Raw genomic sequence first — 21,290 nt, forward strand, 5'->3', positions numbered from 1 at the left:
GCTGAAAAGTCCTTGCCATTTCTTGTTTCCACTTGGTTGCTCCTGCAGTGGCTGCTGCTTGAAGGCTCTGGCAAACCCCACACCAGTTTTAATGTTAATGCATCCCCCCACAGACCAGGCACTGGCTTAAATTCTGCACGCAAGGGGGATTGGTCAGGCGGACAGCTTACGTTCAAGCTCGTTGCATGGATTAAGAATTGTCTGCTGGATCATTTAATTAAGGAAGATGCTGAGAGTTAAATCAATCTTACTTTAAAAAACGCAAAAGAAATTTGATACCAAGGCAAGAGCCAAAAGCGTCTGGTGGAGCATAAGATACAAAGAGCATACCGCCAGATCTTTGCTGCATCTGCATTTTGTTTTGGGCAGTTGAGAGCTGGCAGTGGAAGACCCTGGTTGATGGCCCTGATCGGATGACTCCCCTTCCCCGACCACAGGAAGGCAGGGCTTCTTAGAGCAAACCCACCCACTGAGGTTCCTGAGCGCTTGCAGTTTCCCCGAAGTATCCGGTGGACGGTTGGGTCCGATTAATCTCCCCAGTGAGAGGTTGGCTGAGCCATGGAACGCATTGCTCCTACGTGGCGTCTCTCCCTCTGTGCTCCTCCTAAGGTGGGCCTTGGTTTAGTCAGGGCCTTCAGGAGAGGGGAGTGCCAGGAGAGAGAGGGAGCTGAGCCCCATTGGAGGGAGAATCGGAGGGAGATTGACAGCTACCCATTTTAGCAATTACCTGGTGGCCTTAAGGGCAGTGAAACCTCTTTCTCCACCCCCCTTGTATCTGCCGATAGTGGCCCAGTCAGAGTGACCCAGTCCCTACAGGGCAGGGAGGGCACCCTGGAATCTGTTGTGTGGCCTGATGAATAGACTTTGATTAACAATGAACAATTGTGTTAAAATATGTTCAAATTTTATTTGAAGAATCAACCAGTGGAACAGCTTCCCTTCAGAAGGTGTGTGTGTGTTCCATCTCTGGAGGCTTTTAAGAAGAGATTGGAGGGTCATTTGTCCAGAATGGCTATAGGGTCTCCTGCTTGAGCAGGGGGTTGGACTAGAAGGCCCCTTGCCGCTCTATTCCGATTGATTGATTGTTTGATTGGCTCCAGACTGGAGTCCGAGTGGGCAGGGGCGTTCGAGGTGTGTCCAGAAGGGCACAGTCTGGAGGCGACTCCCAGGGAAATGAACAGGCTTCTGGGTCGGCTTAGCCCACCTGTTCATTGGGCCTAGGCCACTTACAAAGGCTACTTAATTAATTTCTATTAGGAAATTTTAATCAAAAGATAAACAAGAACTAAGGTAAAAAAATTAATAGGAGAGGAAAGAAGAAAAAGCAGAGAAAAAGCCAGAGGTGGATGCGTGTCACATCTAAAATCACAAAAAACTCAGAGCAATGTGTAAATTCATATAGCGCAGTAGGTGCCTTTGGAGAATAATTTGAACTCCGATGCCTAGAATAGCATTTTCTCACAAGTTGACATTGGGAGGTGGGAATAAAATCTTCACAGCCACACTTGTTAAAATAATACCATGTGTAACGGTTCCTTAAATAAAGCTGAACATAATTGTAAATAATAGAGAATGAATACAGGGAATTAAAGTTTGAGAAGCAGATAGTGTATATTTAAGATTAAGGGTAAACTATAACTTTACTTACTTTACTTTACTTTATTCATACTTATAGACCGCCCCCTCTCCCAAAAGGCACTCGGGGCGGTGTACAGTCAATACATAAAAGATACATAGATAAAACAATACTTAGAATACATAAATAAAGACTTAGATACTTAGATGGAGGAGGTTAAAAGAACTGTACATTAAAGTAAAGTATTTAAAATACAATCTTTAAAAAAAACCTAAAAAATACCCCGAAAGTTAAATTTAAAATGGGTCCCCTAAAATACCAATTAAAATATATCTGCCAGGAGGTAAAAGTTATGAGTGTGCCAGGCCAGCTAATTGAAACAGGTGAGTCTTTAGTTTTTGTCGGAAGGAGCGGAAGTCGGTGGTGGTTCTAATGTCGGGGGGGAGGTCATTCCAGAGGGTTGGGCCCATCACAGAGAAGGCCCTACTCCTAGGCGTCGCCCGTTGGCATTGCCTGGTGGACGGCACCAGGAGAAGTCCCTCCCTGTGAGAGCGGATTGGTCGCAGGGATGTGTGCGGCAGGATGCGATCCCGCAGGTAACTAGGTCAACTTTAGAAGACTTCTTATTCTTTACTTTCTAATCTTATTGATATTATGATTATCGTTATTCTGTTGCTTTGCAGGTACACTGAGAGCTGCTTCACCGGACACAAATTCCTGGTGGGTCTAATCACACACCTGGCCAAATAAAGTCTTCAGTTCAAGACGCTGAATCTTGTTACCTGGCCTGCATCTCCCAGTGCTATTTAACCTCCTAAGGCTAATACTAGTAGCCTCTAGAGAAGACGTCCTATTTCTCAGAGAGGGAGGGCAGAGCTATATGGGTCCAAAGTCAAGGTCTGGGATACTGGATGGAGACATGAAAGCTGGGCTAGAAAGAAGAGAGTGAGTCTCAGTGGTATAAGATTTCCTTTCCCCCCCTCTAACTCCCTTTTGCTCACTAATTCTTGCCCTTTTGGGGGGCACTTTTCAGAGCCTAGTTTGCCCTGAACAGGAACAGCATATCAACCAGTCCTGTCTGAGGGGGTAAGGAAAAAATTAGTGCAAGGAAAGGTGAGAGACGGCCATTAAGTGTGACTCAAGTGTTCTTGCATTGAGTTTCTCACATAGAGTGTGATCAGAAATGATGGTCTCTCTTTGTTCTGAAATAGGGATGTTTTCGTCAGTTCCAGCCCAGGGCTTCCCAAGGAAATAGTTCTTCATGAAATTGGTCTTTGTACTGAATTTATTTTCCTGAATAAATTATCTGGGATTCAGAGGCTGCCGATAGCACCTCAGGCTACTCCAGAGGAATAAAATGGCAGCTGAAATTCAGTGAATGGGGGGGGGGGGGGGAGCAAGTGGCTGGGAAATCTGCTGCAGGAAAGTGCAAGTTTAAACTGAATATTTTGGGGAGGGGGAATGAATTCTGCTGAATTCTAAACTTTTTTTCAGAGGTGTGTGTGCCCAGGTCTTTTATTTATTTGATCAGGGGTGTGTGTGTGTGTGTGTGTGTGTGTGTGTGTGTGTGTCCATAGATCTAGAGATTCAGAGATATAGACGCACATACATTATTTATTAAATCTATATACCCATCTCAATGTGTGTCTCTCTCTCACACACACACAGATACACAATTTATTGATATGGGGGGAGGAGGAGGACAGAAAATGCCTTGGCTGGAATGCAATGGGGACAGGTATCAGCACTTAAGGCTCTTAAAATTTAACACTAGGTATGATTCTTGTGAAAAGATGGCTATTTCAACAAAATATTTTTGGTTTGTTTACCAGACGCCTCAGAGAAGGTTTAAAAAGAGGTGGCTGCAAACTTTATTACGCTGGACGTATCCAACGACTGAGTGGACCTTTATATACAAACGATTTAAGCTTCCTCCATCCTCACCCTACTTCGGTTTAATGTCCATTGGGTGGTTCAATATGGTTTTGGGAACATTGATGCCACATTAAAATGTGAACAGAATCTTGAATCATGTACACAAATTTGGAATTCTCCTGTATGAAGAGTGTACTAGGGGTTTAGTGAGCACAGGATGCTGTGAAGCAACGGAGGGAAACTCTTGTGTCTCCTGTGAAGGGGCTCTGTGTCCGTGGGGTGGCTTTGGCCGGGCTTATGCCGTGCGATCCAGCACGGAGCCTCTGCAGGTTGGCATCCTCTCCTAAGTCGTCATGTCAAAATATACCGAAAGGTCAAACTCATTCTTGAGGAAGCACGAATGAAATTTCAGGATGGCTGAATCGATCGGGCAGTTGCTTCTTCACCTTGGCCAGGCTGGTGAGAATGGGAACGGTTGTGTTTCAGCAACATGGGGGGGGCACCACAGAGAACCCCCCCCCCCCGACGTCTGTTCTGTGAGCCTGGCAGAGTTTAGAGCCCTTTGATTGATTCTAGGCTGGATGGTCTCTCCTTGATACGTTTCCACCCAAGGCTCCTCATCCTGCCCTCGGGGGCTTTGGGGACTAGGTTGACCTCCCCGCTTCTTTCTGGCAGCCCCTCCAATGTTGGGGAATGGCTATCCTGTCCCCCTTCCCGCTCTGGTCCTTCTCTTCATTGGGCTAGAACAGTGATGGCAAACGTTTTTCTGCTCGGGTGCCAAAAGGGCGCGCATGTGTGTGTGCCCTCACCCCTAATGCAATGCCCTCCCCCCCCCCCAGTGCATGCACACACAACTCGCCCCACCCCACCCTGCACTCCCCCACACACGTGCAGAGGCCTCACTGAAGTCTCCGAACTTCTGGTAGGCCCCTTGGACCATTCTCCTCCCTCCCCAGGCTTCAGGAAAGCATCCGGAGACCTTCAGAGGGGGGAAACGGCCTCCCCCGCCCTCCGGAAGACCAAAAACCAGCTGGCCGGCCTGCGCACTGAAGCTGACCTCACGTGCCCTCAGCTGTGGCCCCGCATCCCAGGGCTAGAAGAGAACCTTCCTCCCTCAGCCATTGGCCTCAGGATTTAGTCTCCAGGTCCCTCATCACCTTTGCTGCTCTTCTCTGTCCGAGAGCCTCTGGCCCACTGCCCCCCCCCCCCCGGCCTTCTGCTGCGGTCCTATTTTATGATACGCATTTCAGGCCATGGTGCAGGGTGAGGCTGTTGGCCAGTTTCCGTGGGCTCTGCTTCATTCCACATTGTTTTGGCCTCTTCAGATCCCTGCCTGGCTGGCATTTTACCTGGAGAGGGCAGCTGAGCTCCTCTGCCCATTTGGGTGAAAGGCTTGTGCCCGCTCCATATCCACCGAGGCACCCCCGTCCCCTCACCACCCCAAAGGTTCCTCTCTTGCCAGTAAGCTGGACCAAGTCCCGTATATTGATCTGAAGAAGAAAATGTGAGTCTTTAATCATCCTTGAAGAGCGCTGTGGCCGGCCTTATTGGCTCGCCCCGAAGCCTCGCTGGATTGCTAAGCAACGGCTCCGCAGGATGTTTCGTAAGTATTTATAATCTCCAGCCTGTGATTTATTTATTTTTCCCTCCCTTGAGGAGAAGGAAGAGAGCCTGGGCTTCCACCAGTTCATGTCATGCTGCTCCCACCCAAGTAATTAACACGGAGAAGTTTTTTCCACAGGCCGAATTGCGACTATGTGAGAAATGACGCAGGACTCTATTAACCCGGGAAGACAAGTAGCCGGGCCCCCTTAGAAGCTCCCTGACACGTATTTTTCCACCTCTGTGGGGGTACAAATTCACAGCATCTGCTTTTGTTCAATGACCAAGGGGACGAACCAGTCTTCCTGGATTGTTGAATGTTATAGATTGGCCGCCTACCTTACCTCAGGTCTTTGCCTTGCAGCATTAAAAGATAAAACTCTAGAAATAGAATACTACAAACCTGTAAAAATTATATAATGCAATAGCTAAAAGATGGGGAGGAAGGGAGTAGGATGAGCAGAGGGGGAGGTGGGATCTGATATTAATCTGAAGCCCCCCCCCCGGCCCAGCCCATTCTTTAGGCTGTTGCTGCCTAAAGTTTTGTAAAAAAGGAAATGTCTGAATTGTTCCCTGTCAATTTCCTTTACATGTGTTTGCTAGAGGGTCATAAAGAAAGAGAAGGAATACAACACTGACCACTCACCTTGAGGATTTTATTTAATTTATTTATATAGCTGCCCCTTTTGTGGAAATGACAAGGAATCATCTCCCCCATCAACCCACCTGGACAGAAGCTTCCCATACCGTACGACAACTGAGCTGTGAAAGAGTTGTAGACCTCCTTCCTTGCTGCTTGCTTGATGCTCTCCTGGTCTAGCAAAACTCCCCACCCAAGGAACTTCCTGGAAAAGCTATTGGACCCACCTACCCCAATTGACCAGAGTTGGAAGTGTGTGTGTGTGTGTGTGTGTGTGTGTGTGTGTATGTGTGTGTGTTGTCTAAGAAAAACTCTTAAAAGATTTGTTTGGATTTTTTCCATAATCCTCTCAGGGCCACAATCTATTTGGTCCCTGAAATCAATGCATCCTCCAAGTATAAAGAGGTGCCAGTCCATCTGCCCAACACAGTGGTCACCCTTGGATGTTTTTTCATTGATTGGGAGAAGTTTGAAAGGAGGAAAAGATGCCCGTGGGATGCACCAAATGGTTTTCTTATAAGATTTCCTAATATTTTCCTACACGATGCCAACCAGAGCCGAAACAGAAGCAGCAGGACTGACCATCTAGGCTAGAGAGTGAACGTTGTGCTGACGTAGTCTTCTGGTGACTCAAGGATGGGGGGAAACGCCAACAGCACCCCACGGGGGCCCTGAGCTCCTTGTACCCGTTACTGAAGAACGGATCTGGCCCCAGGCCTTGAAGGAACATCAACAAGGAAGCAGCTGGGGACAAAGGCTCTCTCTGTCTTGGGACTTTCCTTCCTCCCTGGCTTGAAGCTCCCAGTTTGTAGTCCATCATTCTTCAGAGTGAAGTAGCTCCATCAGCCACTCCCTCACAGAAGAACCAGAGGCCTTGTCTGTGGCCTGTCATCCTGCCTGCCTGCCTCTCTTATAACCCTGTCTCAGGAAGACCCCTCTCCCCTCTGCTGCTAGACCCTCAAATGCGGAGACCCTGAGGCTGAAGCCCAAGCCATCACCCCTACAAGCCTGCATTATCTGCTTCTGGTAGGAAAGGTCAGGAGGACACGCATGATGGTGCAAACGCAGCTCTGGGTTCTTTGCAGGCACCTTGCTGCTTTCCATTTTTGACCATGTCCTGAAAATTCTCTGTCTAAAGGTTCAGCAGGCACGGGAGCCACTTTGAAGTTGATGTAAGTGTATTTTTCAGAATACAAAATACAGAATAACAGTTGGAAGGGACCTTGGAGATTAGCAGTTCTCAGTTTGCCTCAAGAAGTGATCTAGAGCCATCCAGTTTCTCATCAGACAAGAAGATGCAGAGTTGGAAGGGACTTTGGAGGTCTTCTAGTCCAACCCCCCCCCCCCCCCGCAGAAGCCTCTACACCATTCTGGGACAAATGACTGTCCAGTCTCTTCTTGAAGGCCCCAGAAGCACCCACCACTTCTGAAGGCAACCCATCCCAATGTTAAATGTTCTCACCATCAGGAGACAAAAATTTCTCCTTAATTCTAGGCCGAACCTCTCTTTAATGATCTCTCCACCAGTTGCTTCTTGTACTTCTAGGTAATCTCAAGGATAACAGGGCTACTTTCCCATAGCAAGGAAGCTGGGGAAAAAAAATTAGTTATCTTAACATGAGAGCCATCTGCCGGATTTAGAAATGAACCAGGAAGGAAGGATCTGGGGTTTAGAATAGCATTCACAGTCCCAGAACTTGAATGTTATTCAAATAGGGATCTCTTGAATTTGTAAAGTGTTATGCAGAGTCCTAGGAGTATTTTTGAGCTAGAATTATTCTGCAAAATAGGGTGGGGAAAAACTCCAAAAGCAGTGACAAAAAACCGTTAGCTAGCTACAAAAAATGAAATAAAATGGAAGATGTTATTTCCATCAAAAGAAACATTACAAAAATACTGACTGGAAGGTTGTCCAAGTTTTTGCACCTGCCACATTAATTGTTTTCTTATTTGGAATCTGAAAATAATGACATCTAAGTAATAAGCACGCATTTGCAGAAAAAAATTGTTTCCAATTTCCTAGCACATGATGGTTGGCTCAAAGTCTACTTACTTAGCAATTCAATGAAACAAGAACATTGATCGTGGCTGTCTAAATCTTGGCATGTGCTACAGGTTTCCAGCATATACCATGGCCCTAGAAATCTCCCTCACCCTATCGCCCGGCTTTTTCAAAGTCTGGTCTCAATCGGAAGGATCAGCAAAACCACAACATGACCATCCACAGCTTCACCTGCCACCCAGAGGCTCATAGATCCTGGGACATCTCGCCGTAGTCTGTTCCTTCTGGCCGTAGTTTATAAGCTGGCTGAGTTGACTCGTAGGAAGCCTTTGTGTTAAGGTGAGGAGAGCTGTGAAAACACCTGTTGGTCTCCGCATGATTTGCAGTAGAAGTCTGTAGAGCTTCTCCGTCGTCCAGGCCACGGTTCTCCCAAAGGTGCTTTTTCAGGAGGCAACTGGACTTCCTTGTTTGCAATAGAAGGTTACAGATTTCAAACTCCTGAACAACAGCAGAAAACTGTTAATCTGCTCTAACAAGGAAAGTTTAGAATGCAGATTGAAGAATGCAAAATGCAGAAGGAAGAAGAGATTTTGCACAGAAGGTTGCAAGTCCCTTTCAGTTTTGGTATTCAGAACAAACACAAGGATTCCACATTCTTGGTTTATTTGATTTATTTATAAAATTTGATACCCGCATTTCATTTCCATCATAGTAATCCAAAGACATAGGCTGTGTTTGCTTAACACACGCTCTCCCATGGCTAACACAATCCCTTTTTCTGGGCTCATGGGAAACGCAGGGAGCCACCAACCAGTGAAATGGGCGGGGTTCCCCCAACAAACAAGGCTAAAATGGGATCGGCTACTCTGCAGTTTAGGAAGTCCCAGTCACAGCATAGAGAGACTCCGGCTGGCGCATCTGATGGAAATACAAAATTGATCCCACAAATCTGCTCAGTGCACCCATTGCATCCTGAAGTGCAAAGTCACCCGCGTCTTGACAGAAAACCATGAAGCCTGGGTATTGCAGGCAGAGAAAATACGCAGGGAAATACACAAGAAGCTGGCAAAATAAGTTGGGGCTGTAGGAGAGCAGAAGGGAGCAGGCTGGGCAAAGGTGGCGGAGGAGATGCGGGGGGGGGGGGGGTCCGGCTGGAGCTACAGGCTGCCTGACTAAACCTGGAGCTAGAGCAGCTCACTCAGAGGGTGATTACTTCCCATAGGTTAATCTAGATAAACCACAATTGAGTGTACGTGCATGTACTGTAAATACACACAGACACACACAATTTAACCCAAAGGGTTGAATTTTGCAGGACGTCCGATCCTGCACCGTCCTGCTCAGACCTCTCTTCTCTCCGATGGCCGATGTTTCCTTTCCTCTGATTCAGCTAATACAGGGAGTCCTCGACTTACAACTACAATCGGGACCAGAACTTCCATCCCTAAGTGACTGAACCATTAGGTGAGTCAGGCCTGATTTTACACCCGTTTCACCATGGTTGCTAAGTGGATCTCCCTGCTGGTTATGAGAATCTAGCCTCTCCCATTGACTTGGCTTTTTGGAGGCCAGCTGGGAAGCTCACAAAGAGCCTTCACACATGAAGCCAGGAAGCTGCAACTGTCATCCATACATGTTGGTTGTCAAGTGCCCGGATGGTGGCAATGGAGATGCTGAGATGGTTATAAGTGGGAGAACTGGTCATAAGTCACTTTTGCAGCCCCCTCATGACTTTGAATGGTTGCTAAGTCAAGGATTACCTCTACTGAGCTTAGTAAATACTCTGCAAACATGGCTGGGGGAAGAGTTGCAAGAATCCACAGGTGACCCCTGGAGGAACTGTGTTCAGGTATATAGTCCATCATTTTTCATCATGGTCTTTGAACCTGATAGGGCATTAGACAAGCTGTGAAAACCCTTTTCCTAAAGGAAGGATATGGAATGGATTGAAAACTAAGTCTAGAATTTCAACGAAGGTGGAATATTATGACCTGGTTGTAGGATATAATGTTGTTATTGACAAAAGGATTTCCCTTTTAACTGCATGTTTATTTTGAAAAGTCTTGAGAGGGGTCTCGATAGCGCTTCCTTGGAACTGAGAGCATTAAGGCATTGGTTGATCATTGTAATTTTAAAAAGGTCAGTTTTGGGGGGAAAGGGTCCTACTATCAACTACGTCAAGGCCATAAAGCAGAATGTCTGGTGGAGAAACCAGCCAGCGGGAGACTCGTTTGATGCTAAAACCAAGAAGAAGCCTCCTTGCGTTTCCAGAAACAGGAGAGGTCTTCCCAAATTCTGAATGGGCAAAGGGACAGGAAGAACATTTTTCTTGGGGACCAAGTCCCAGTAACCCTCATCATGGCGCAATGAGTAGATCCTCCCTGCGGACGTGCAAGATGCTCTGTGTCTGAGAGCAGAGAGCAGTTGGCTTTGGAGCCCTCATTTCCCCAAAGAAACCTATGGGCTCCGTCTAGAACAGATGCAGAATGAAGGAGAATTTGACTCTCGGGTTCAGAGCAAATGACCTTATTTGGGGAGAAACGTGCCTAGGGAGGCACCTAGGAAGAAGCCGTGGCAGCTGAGAAGATGATTCAGAAGGAAAAGGCAGGAGGGTAAGGGGAGATTCTGGGTGGGAGGGGGGGGAAAGAGGTTGGGGTCAAAAGTCACTAGCCTGGAATCTGAAATCCTTTGGGGAGGCCTGGGTGAATTCGATGAGGGAAACCATGGAAATGCTTTGGCCAGCAAATGCCACCTTGAACATCATGGTGGGTAAGGACTGTAAATCAGCCAAAGCAGGGGGCTGGTTTTGTAGGAGAGAAGACACAGTCATTGTTTGTGAAGTTCAGGGTAGGTTTTCCAAACGAGAAGCTACCAAGGCTTCTGCGGAAGACCCTCAGCCACCAAAGGGAGTGGGGTCTATGAGAAGGTCAGCCACTGAAAACTTACGGTAGGCAGCTCTAAACGTCCCACGGCCCCCGTTGAATGTGCAATGACCAGTCCTGCTGAAATCAGAACGTTTTGATGAGAAGAGGACAGATAACCCGAAGAGGAAGACCTGCAAAATTGGGGACAAAAGTGCTGGAGATTGCCTGTGAAGAGCAGAAGCGAGAAAAAGAGCGAGAGCTTTGGCCTTGAGAAGGACCAGACCACCAGCAGCCCCTCCAGTCCAGGAGAGGCAGCTCAGCTCCCTCCGGAACAGCTCAAATGCCGAGCCAGCAGGCAAGCGTCCTGCACTGAGGAGCCTTTGAGCGAATGGGGGGGAGGCTGGGAAAGGGATGGAAAACAACGCAGGCCTAAACAATCACAAGGCAGTGAGTCAGTTGACAGCTTAACTCGTGAAGGGCTACTTGGCCCAGTGAAGAGAACACTGGGGACTCAGGCCGGGGCCATCGGGTCACACGTGAGCAAGCCCAAGGCCCCCTTCGGATCCAGAACCTTCTATGGGGATTGCCTGGCGGATGCATCCAGAGGGTGCTTTGCAACAGCCCCCCTCCTGCTTTTTCCCGCTTTTCTCTCGCGCTTCTCAGGCTGCAGCGGGGCATCTGTGGGGCCACAGAAGGGCACCGAGGATGCGTCAGTCAGAGCTGGCGATGTGAGCGAAGGCTGATTAGATAGGAGGGCTATGCGTTAGAAAGGGGAAGCTCCCTTCCAGACTGCAGAGGTTTTCAGAAAAGGCCCTGTAAGGTAATGTTATGTCTCTCTTCCTGAAGGTGGAAAACAGACAAAAGGGGACAACCCAAAAATAAAGCGTAAAACTGAGAAGGAAAACAAAATCAACACAACTGACTTAAGACAATGCAGAGGAAAGCCACTGAGGGTCTGCGGTGACCATAAGAAACTCTATCCGGAAAGGGAAGAAGCAAAGCTCCTGAAATAAGCCAAGCGCAGGAAAAGCCTTTCTCAAACTTGGCAATTTTAAGAGGGTGGACCGACTCCCAGAACTTCCCAGCCAGTCCACTCATTTTAAAAGTTGCCAGGTTTGAGATACAACATCTCTAAAACATCCCTAAGTACCAAAGCCAGATGTGCCACTCACGGAGGCTGTGATTTGTTTAGGCAACAAAAACGGAATGCACAGGTACAGTATAGGTGGTACCTTGCTCAGTAGTAGTAACTGTGAAAGGGACCTTGGAGTCCTAGTGGACAACCATTTAAATATGAGCCAGCCGTGTGCAGCAGCTGCCAAAAAAGCCAACACAGTTCTAGGCTGCATCAACAGAGGGAGAGAATCAAGATCACGTGAAGGGTTAATACCACTTTATAATGCTTTGGTGAGGCCACACTTGGAATACGGCATTCAGTTCTGGTCGCCACAATGTAAAAAAGATGTGGAGACTCTAGAAAGAGTGCAGAGAAGAGCAACAAAGAAGATTAAGGGACTGAAGGCTAAAACATATGAGGAACGGTTGCAGGAACTGGGTATGTCTAGTTTAATAGAAAGAAGGACCAGGGGAGACATGATAGCAGTCTTCCAATATCTCAGGGGTTGCCACAAAGAAGAGGGAGTCAAACTATTCTCCAAGGCACCTGAGGTTAGAACAGCGGTTCTCAAATAGTGGGGCGCGCCCCCCTGGGGGGCGCGAGGCTCCGTAAAGGGGGGGCGCGAAGGCTCCCTTTCCATCTGGGTGCAATGGCGGCGGCGTGGGCGAGGCATAATATATCCCGCCTGGAAGTGGCAGCACTTCGGACTGTGGATTTTCATCGGAGCCGCGGGCTGGAGCTGTGCAAGAAGCCTGCTCGGGTGGGGGTGGGAGGGAGGGAAGCATGGCTGTCCCAGGCTTCCCTCCCTCCCCCCCCCAGCCCAAGCAGACTTCTTGCACAGCTCCAGCCCACGGCTCTGATGAGTCTCTGAGCAGTCCCCAGCGCTGCCACTTCAAGCCGGGATATATTCTGCCATGCCCTCGGCGGCGTCTTTATGCAGGTAGCTCGCCTCCCCGCCAGCAGCTCCACCGCCAGCATTCCGTCTGGAAGCGGAAGCGCAACAGCCGCTGTTGGGGAAGGGACAAAGGGGCGGCGGTCGCCCGATCTTGCCACCGCCACCCCTTCGCCCCTGGTAACGGCGACTGTTGTGCTGCTGCTTCCAGCTGGGATGCTGGAGGAGCTGCTGGCAGGGAGGGAGGGAAGAAAGGGAGGAGGGAGTAAGGATAGACAAGCAAGAGGGAAAGAGGAAAGAAGGCAAGCAGGCAGGAAGGAGGCAGAAGGAAGGAGGGAAGAATGGAACTGGAAGGGAGGCAGGGAAGGAGGGAGGGAGAAAGGAAGGATAGGAGGATAGGGAAAGAGGAAAGAAGGCAGGCAGGCAGGGGGAAAGAGGAAGGAGGGAACTGGAAGGGAGGCAGGAAGGAAGGGAAGGAGGAAGGGAGGGTGGAAGGAAGGATAGACAAGTAAGAGGGAAAGAGGAAAGAAAGCATGTGACTACGGTGGGAGACGAGGAAAGACCGGTGTGCTATGTTATGCAGAGGTGTACTTATAACAATTTTATAGACAAATTATACTATTTACAGTTGTGCGGGGGGGGGCGCGAAATGTTTTCTTCTTCCTAGGGGGGGCATGACAGAAAATAATTGAGAAGCACTGGGTTAGAATAAGAAGCAATGGGTGGAAACTAATCAAGGAAAGAAGCAACTTAGAACTGAGGAGAAACTTCCTGACAGTTAGAACAATTAATCAGTGGAACAGCTTGCCTCCAGAAGTTGTGAATGCCCCAACACTGGAAGTCTTTAAGAAGATGTTGGATAGCCATTTGCCTGGAACGGTATAGGGTTTCCTGCCTAGGCAGGGGGTTGGACTAGAAGGCCTCCAAGGTCCCTTCCAACTCTACTATTGTATTGTATTGTATTGTATTGTATTGAGGCCCATTTCTGCCTCTTCTGGAATGAACGCAGGGGCTTATTTTGAAGAAGGGACTTTCATGGCAGAAAACCCTTTAGCTAAGGCAGAAGGAAACACGCTTCAGAGATCTGACACGCCTGTCATTAAGCGCCAGTGGGAAGCAGCCTTAGGGTGATCGAAATTCTCTTATGAAACATATTAACTTCCTATAGTAAATAAAGAAATAACGACAATGGCTAGAGAAGAATAAAATGGTTCTATACTGGCTTAAGTACAAGCATCATTTTAAAGCCTAGGCCCAGAAGGTTTTTTTTTTGACATATTCGAACAACATACAAATATGCTGTTCAATCTGAGTCATTGCTTATTTTCTATATATAACAGAGACACACAGACATATTATTACATATATGATTATGTAGTAGTATCATGTATGTGCACACGACTGCATGCACATACGGCATATATGATAATCTCTCCCTAGCTAGAGATTGGCATGTCATCGGATGATAACTAGCATATGTAGAAGCAGAGAGGAGGTCCCCACGGAGCCTTTAGATGCTTCCCTAGAAAACGAAGGTTTTTTCCCTACTGATATCTATGAAGATGATGGAATTTGAAGTACCAATGTTCAATTTGTTCTAAAGAAGCTTGACTGGCCGCAATATAATCTATATATTTTTCAAAAAAATTGGGCTGGTAAATAATTCAATATGCCCTCTGCCTAGCTGTTGAAGGACCCATAAGCCCCAGCCTCGCTTGGTGAAGAAGTTCAGCCGAGCCATAACCTTGAGAGAAACGTTATCTAACCGCCATCAGAGGAGATCAGGCGCATCCTGGATCAAGGAAGCGAAGTTAAAAGTGGGGTGACAGTTTCAGCAGAATCCTGAGAGATCCAGCTTGGAAGAAGCTCAGATACGCCACACAGGATGACAGCAAACGCTCTGGGAGACGAAAGGTAGAAAATGTCTGTGTTCGAACATTGAAGAGGACATCAAGACAACAAGCCAAGGGAAGGCTGGAAGCCCTCTCAAATATTTGGAAAACAGAGCTACCCCCCCCCTCCCTGCAACAGATAAGGAGGAGAAACTCAATCTACTTCGTGAGATTCGAGCCACGTATGTGTGTGTGGGGAGGGGGGACATTTTCCACCTTGAGAGCAAGTGGTAGATAAGCCCCTAAACCAAAGGGAAGAGCGAGCTGCTGAAACGGTCAGAAGCCCCCAAGAGCCCCTGAACTGTCCACTTGGCATGATTAAGGGAGCTTTTAGTCCACGTTCACAGCCCTTTTTCCGGGAGTCATTTCTGTGGACGGAAGCACTTCACACTCTTGGCCCCTGGGCAACCCCTCTGGGTGGGTCAGTGCCCAGGCTGCCATGGAGGAGCTTGGGGCAGCGGCCAAGCACTTGCACAGAAAGCCCAGAAGTGAATGCGCACACACACGGGCAGAGACAGCCGGAAATGGCGTCCAAAGTTGTTGTGTGCCTCCGAAAGAGGATACGGCTGATTTGAAGAGAGGGACTTCATGAGGAGCCTCCCTTATTATGAAATGCCTTTTCCCAAAAGATCCACGTGGATTTGGAAATTGGTGCATCTTCTGAAGCCCATAAAAAGGACACAAAGAAAATGCGCCAAGAATACAACTGCTGGCTTCCATGTGCCTGAATGCGAGGCAAAAACAAAAAGGTATCTACCTGCGGGGTGATTTTGGAATTATGAGGCCGATGAGAGCCCTAGAAACTCCGCGGAGGCAGCATAAGAGACTTAGCTTTCTAAGTTAAATTTCTATAATGCAATAAGTTCCAGGAAGAACTCAACTGGGAGATTAAGTATTGATTAATTAAACAATGAAGCATTTTGTCGACATGATAAAGCAGAGAGGTCGGTGGGAAAGGGGCCACGGAAGCCAAGATGGATGGCCTCAACCACGAGATCAAAGCTCAGCCCCATTTCTCCATCTGCTGTCCCACCTGTGGTGGGTCTCTGATTGAAGGAATGTGGCCGCTTTGATTGACAGTCCCCCCACCCTCCAGGCAGCCACCTCTGTGATAAAGGCTTCAGTGCCAGAACTCCTTGCCCCGTTGCTCCAAGCCACAACGTAAAAGAAAAAAAAAGCCTGCCTTACTCATAGCAGAAATCCAGGTTTAAGAGAGATCACTTTGCAGCCCATAAAAAGCGGTGGCCACGCATTGGCCGCAATGAAATCATCCTCATAAACAGCAGCTTTGCTCAGTTTTGGCTAGGGGGATATTTCCAAGCAAAACCTGGAGAAATGAGGCAGCAAAAAAAAACCCAATACACAGAAATCGGGGGGTGGAGAGGAATCCAGATATTTGGCTCAGAATCAGCCCCATTCAGTCAGGCCTGGGGTTACACTGACAGCTGCCTCTGCTCCCCATCGGCCCAGGAATTGGTGCCAGGCCTCACACCAAGTTCCTTTGAAAAGACCAGCCCAAGACACCTACGGCATTGTGGGGGGGGGGTCTATTCTCCACCCCACCCCCAGCCCAAAATATCTGCAGCGTTTGCAGGAGAAGCCTGCCTGCTTTAAAGCCAATTCTATGAAGGCAGGCGTCTATAATACATTGCTGATGCCAGGAAGAGTCATTGAATCAAGGGGCAGCTGGCTGGAAGCAGGTCCACTGAATGTGGCATCATTGTTTTGTTTGTGGGGTCGGGTGCATAGAATCACCCCACAAGCCTAGACTGAAGCCGTTGTTGGTTGTGCTCTTGCTCTCAACTGGGAAAGGGGTTTGGTAAATGGGTATAGCTCTCTACAGGCCTCATTGCTATATCCTCTTCAAAAACATAATACCTAATATTTTAAAAAAACCAGGTTGAAGATGAAAGCATACGCAGATGGAGCTGGATAATTCACTGGAGGATTGCAGTTGGTTGCACTCCGCATACTCTCTCCATAGCTGCAAGATGCTCTAAAAGCCCATCTCCACCCCGTCACAATCTGGGGCCTCTTCCTTCGGTGGATGAAGATTTGATGGAAACTTTCTTTCCTGCACCTCTCTTCCCCTCCAAGGTAAAAGCCACCTAATAGGATATTGTTCCCTCTAGATTTATACTGAAATATGTGTTTCCCACTAGTCCTAGATGAAAGATACGGCCACTCTTTGAATGTTACACAACCCCCCCCCCACCCCGCCAGCATCTACTTTCAGGTTACTAGCCACCCGTGTCCATCAGAATCATGTTTTCTGTGTAAAACCCCCACCTAGTCTAGTGTGTCCCACCCATCTTCCACGCTCTCCTGGCCTCTTTTAACAGGCATTCCTCAGACTCCCGTAAGTCCTTCCCTGCAGAGACTTAATGCTTCTTCCCCGGTGGGCTCCTCATGGGCCGGAAAGCAAGGCGAGACCTTACAGGAGAAGGCCAGGAAGAGGGGTCAAGGGTGTTTTCTGTCAGCCCCTTGCCTTGCTGATGTACCTGCAATTTAAAGGGAGTGGAAAGGAGATGCAACTAGCTGGGCAAGAGACCTCTTGGCGTTTGACTCATTGCATGAATGAATGAGGCAGAAGCCGGAGAAGCAGCACTTCCAACCCCATGTATTTTCAGACGCTGGCTCCTATATGCGCCAGAGGCAATGGTAAAAAGGTTATCGTACAGCGACAGTTCAGCCAAGGTCTTGCAGAGTAGACTTCCCTGTCTGGTGTTGGATTACCCAACTACGAAGGAGGAAACCTCCACCGGTTGAAGCATATTAAACCCCCCGCATTCTTAAAGTGCCTGAGTGAAAACCCATGGCAATCCACAGAGGTCACTTCCTTCCACTTCCTTCGTCCAATTCATTAGGCTAGATAGAACTATTCATTCTCCAGAAGCCATTTAGTGCAAGGACAACAGAAGAACACAAAAGGGGGGGAAAATTAAAAGGCACAAGCAGTTCCTCCCTTTCTCTTTTCTCCCTAACACTTTATAATATTCATCTGGGTTACTCAGTTTAATGTAATCACCAAAAACAGCTATAAAATATCGTACTAATTTCTGTACACTATACACCTCTATCCTACATCCCCCCCACCCCACCCCCCAAGGGTACACATTTGAGGAGCTTCAAGAGAAATGCACAGCATAGAATTTTTCTCCTTTTTTTAAAAAAATACATTCTGCATCAAGACACGCACACACGCGCAGTTCCAATAAGTACATTCTGTCCATCAAGGTCCGTCTTTAGTACTGATCAGGGGTTTTATTGCTGGGACACAGTTTGGTCTGGCTGTTTTTAGCTCCTGGCACCATCTGAGGCCGGAGGGCAGTCACCAGTGAAGGAGAAAAGCGTGTTTGGTGACCCTTCCTTCTCCCTTTATTTGGTCATCAGCCTGAAGGGCCTCACCGTCCAAGTTGCTCCACGCTTGAGGAGGGGGTGGGTGGGAGCAACGAGGAAGCCCCTCTCCCATCACCGGTGCGCCCTTCCTGGGTAAGGATGGAGCTACGGCTGGTCTTCAGGAAGCGCAGCAATGGGGAAGGGGCTGCAGGCTCCTCATCAGGGGCCCTGAAGTGAGGAGAACTCAGGGCAGCCTCTCTACCTCCAGCGTGGCCTTTGCTATCTTCCCGCCCGTTCCTCATTACGAGACCAAGCAACATACAAAGAGTCTCCCTGCCACCGAGTAGAAATGCAGCTTCTCTCCTCCCTCGACATGCCAAAGGTCTGGCTTGGCAGGGATCTTTCTGCTCTCAGCTCCCCTCGGCTTCATCCGTCTCTGGGACCTTCTCCCTCCAATCGGCTGGGGGGGGGGGCAATTCCCATCCTTATTTTTTCAACCAGAGGAAATGTTTGATCAAGCTCAGCCCTGCAGCTGCCCCACCCCCAATAAATGCAACCAGAAATCCTCTTGAGCTTTTCTGGGCCTCTAACCCCGAAGCCGCCTCCTGGCTTCTATTCGGATGTCATGAATGCAGAAGTTGCCATTTCTTGAAATAGAGGTTGGTATTTCAAGGCAGAAGAAGCTGCAACCTCGGGAGTTTTGGCTCCAACAGACAACGTGCCATATCTCTGTTGCATTGCGTCTCTTTTTGCATGGAGCTGTACAACTCACAAATGTGTTATTCCACTAGCAAGTAGCAACGGATTAAAGTGGTGCCTTCACTTTCCTGACCTCCTTCAGCTGACTCCATCTCTCTCTCTCTCCCCCCCCTGCATATTGCTTTTTCTCAAGCGTTCAGATTTGGTGCACATTATTAGCGTACAGGTGTGTTGCCATAGAAACAGAAGTCTCCATTTTGCCTCTGGGAAACCAGTCCGCAAAAGCAAAGAGTTTGGTTCGTTTAAGCAAACGTAATAAACAAAACTCTTCAATAAAGGAAAATTAACACTCTGGATGGAGATATCTGGCAGGGGACCTCAAAGTCTATCTACATTCGCATATTTGATATTTCAGTAATTTACATATGTTACACTGGGCTCAGGGCTCGTATTTGCTGGCTTAGGAAGAAAACGAGGATAAAGGACCAGGTCCCAGGGGTGAGATGCACCAATATTCTTGAGAATTTGGGCAGCAGGGAGGTACATCCAGAAAGTGCATTGTTATCATCATTAGCGCCTACTTGATAGTGTGTTTGAATGCATGCAAATACTTCCTCTTCATGCATTATAGCAAGCAGGATTTTCACATTTTCTTTCAGCATGGTTAACCGGTATTATACCATGATTACTTCATAAAATACTGAGAAATGCATTCACATAAAACTTTTGCACTGAGCTGTATCATGAAGTATCTTTTTTTTTAATACCTGGGGGGAGGGGGGACAGGAGATTATTAATTGTTGTTATTATTATTATTATTTATAACACACGTCAGACAAGCAGCCTTGTTATGCATTGACATTTTCTGTGCTTATGTAGGTTAACTGGGGTAAGACTGGGAGCGTGAGCATGTCCATCCTGACCTTCACCCAGGTCAGGCCAAGGGCAGGTCCACCATCCCTCCAGCATTAGCACCGCCATCGCCCTACAAGCACTTCAGAAAAGGAGAAGGGCCCTTCGCTTGTACAAAGACTCGTACAAAGCCAATGAAGAACATGAAATGAAGAGGTGGCAAAGAAACCATGACACAACCCCCCCACCCCCACAAGACATTGGCCAGGAGGTTCTGGGGAGGGACGCCATGAAGATGAGGCTCCCTCATTCTTCACGCAGCTGCAGGCAATAGCGGTGGTAGCGAAGCTGGAAGAACATTTGCTCTAGAATAGAATGTGTCATTCCAGGCAGAGAATAGTGTTCGACCACCCCAACATGCTTGAAGCCTAAGGACTCATACAACTTGTGGGCTGCCACCTTCACTGCCGTGGTCCCCAGCACCACAGAGGAGTAGTTATTGAGCACGGCAAACTCCAGCACTTTCCGACCCAGGGCTTTTGCGATCCCTTTACCACGGTACTTAGAGTCCACGGACATGCGGCGCAATTCCATCGTGTTGTCCTCCTCGTTGCCTCGGGCTGCCACGATGCCCACCACGTTGCCGTTTAACACAGCCACCCAGAAGCAGGAACCTGTTGGCACAAAGCAGAGGGAGAGTTGGAAGGGATCCATCTGCCTTTGGAAGGTTCTTTGGTGTCCCATGCTTTTGAACATCATCGTCAACACGGAGGAAGCACCCAACGCAAGTTCTCCTTAGAAACCGCAATTAGCCCAAAATTATCATGTCAGATGCCTTCCTATAACATTTCTTGCACTACATCCAAAACATAATTTTCTGTTTCATTATATATTGTCTAAATATTGGAAGTGTTGAGTAATGGAAATGAATTATGTTTTGTGAGCTTTGCCATCTGTGAAAAAGGAGCTTGTGAATGTCTGTCTTAATTTGCCCAGGATTTCGCTCCTGTGAAGCAGCACCGAAGCTCCTGCGGGGAAAACGGGCTGGTTCTCCATCGCTTGGTACCTGTGGTTTTAAAAGCTCCAGTGGATCCCCTACCTCATGAAGCCTGGAGGAAGCAGCACGTGAAGGGGGCCTCCTCCCTTCATCCAGACACTTGCCGCTTGCCACAGGAGGCTTCACGGCTTAGAACGTCAAACAAGCCCTTGCTTCTCCCCTCAGCTCTCCCTGCCTCTTCCTAGCCTGGTATCAGTTTCCAGGATTATGAGGGCAAGTTCCAGTCTCCGCAAAATTTGTTGGGAGACATTATTTTGCCCTTTATTTTCTTCCCTGAAGGCTTTTAGACACCTTGAGGACACATTGAACTGCAAGCGATCCCATTTTGGTTACAAAGACAATTGAGAGGGTTGCGTGAGGGGAGCACCAGGCTTTTGGAGGTTGGCAGCCACGTTCTGGCCTGCCCAGCGCCACATTCAAAAACAGACACAGGCAGGGCAAGGGGGAGGAGACAAAGCAACGCAAATAAGGGAACAGTTCATCGCTTGGATTAGGGATATGCATTATGAAGAGCCACGGTGGCTCAGTGGTTGGAATGCAGTACTGCAAGATAATTCTGCTGCCTGCCGGCTGCCAGCAGTTAGATTCTGACCAGATCAAGCCTTCCATTCTTCCCAGGTGGGTCAAATGAGGAGCCAGATTGTTGGGGGAGCAATATGCTGACTCTGCAAACCGCTTAGAGAGGGCTATAAAAGCACCGTGAAGCTGTTATATAAGTCTAAGTGCTATTGCTATTGCTACTTCTAGCAGCGCCAAGCAGATACTTCCTGCGTTTCAGAGAAAAGACAGGAGATTCTTAGCCTCTTTTGGCCTGCGAGGATCTAAAGGAGCTCTTGTGATAAGATCAAAGGTATTTTATCATCCTTCCTTACGGCTGGCCAGC

General features: G+C 48.1%; 1 protein-coding gene across 1 annotated transcript in view; it reads right to left on the bottom strand.

The window, feature by feature from the left end:
- Nucleotides 1-17,579: 17,579 nt before the first annotated feature.
- NAT8L (N-acetyltransferase 8 like) overlaps nucleotides 17,580-21,290 on the bottom strand; it is a 34,256-nt gene continuing 30,545 nt past the window's right edge. Inside the window, exon 3 of the mRNA XM_081949454.1 lies at nucleotides 17,580-20,024. Within this exon, the coding sequence (XP_081805580.1) occupies nucleotides 19,657-20,024 (368 nt within the window). The 3' untranslated portion in view covers nucleotides 17,580-19,656. The remainder of the gene's footprint in view (nucleotides 20,025-21,290) is intronic.

Source organism: Natrix helvetica (assembly GCF_964273705.1).
Source record: "Natrix helvetica genome assembly, chromosome: 3".
Classification (NCBI taxonomy): domain Eukaryota; kingdom Metazoa; phylum Chordata; class Lepidosauria; order Squamata; family Natricidae; genus Natrix; species Natrix helvetica.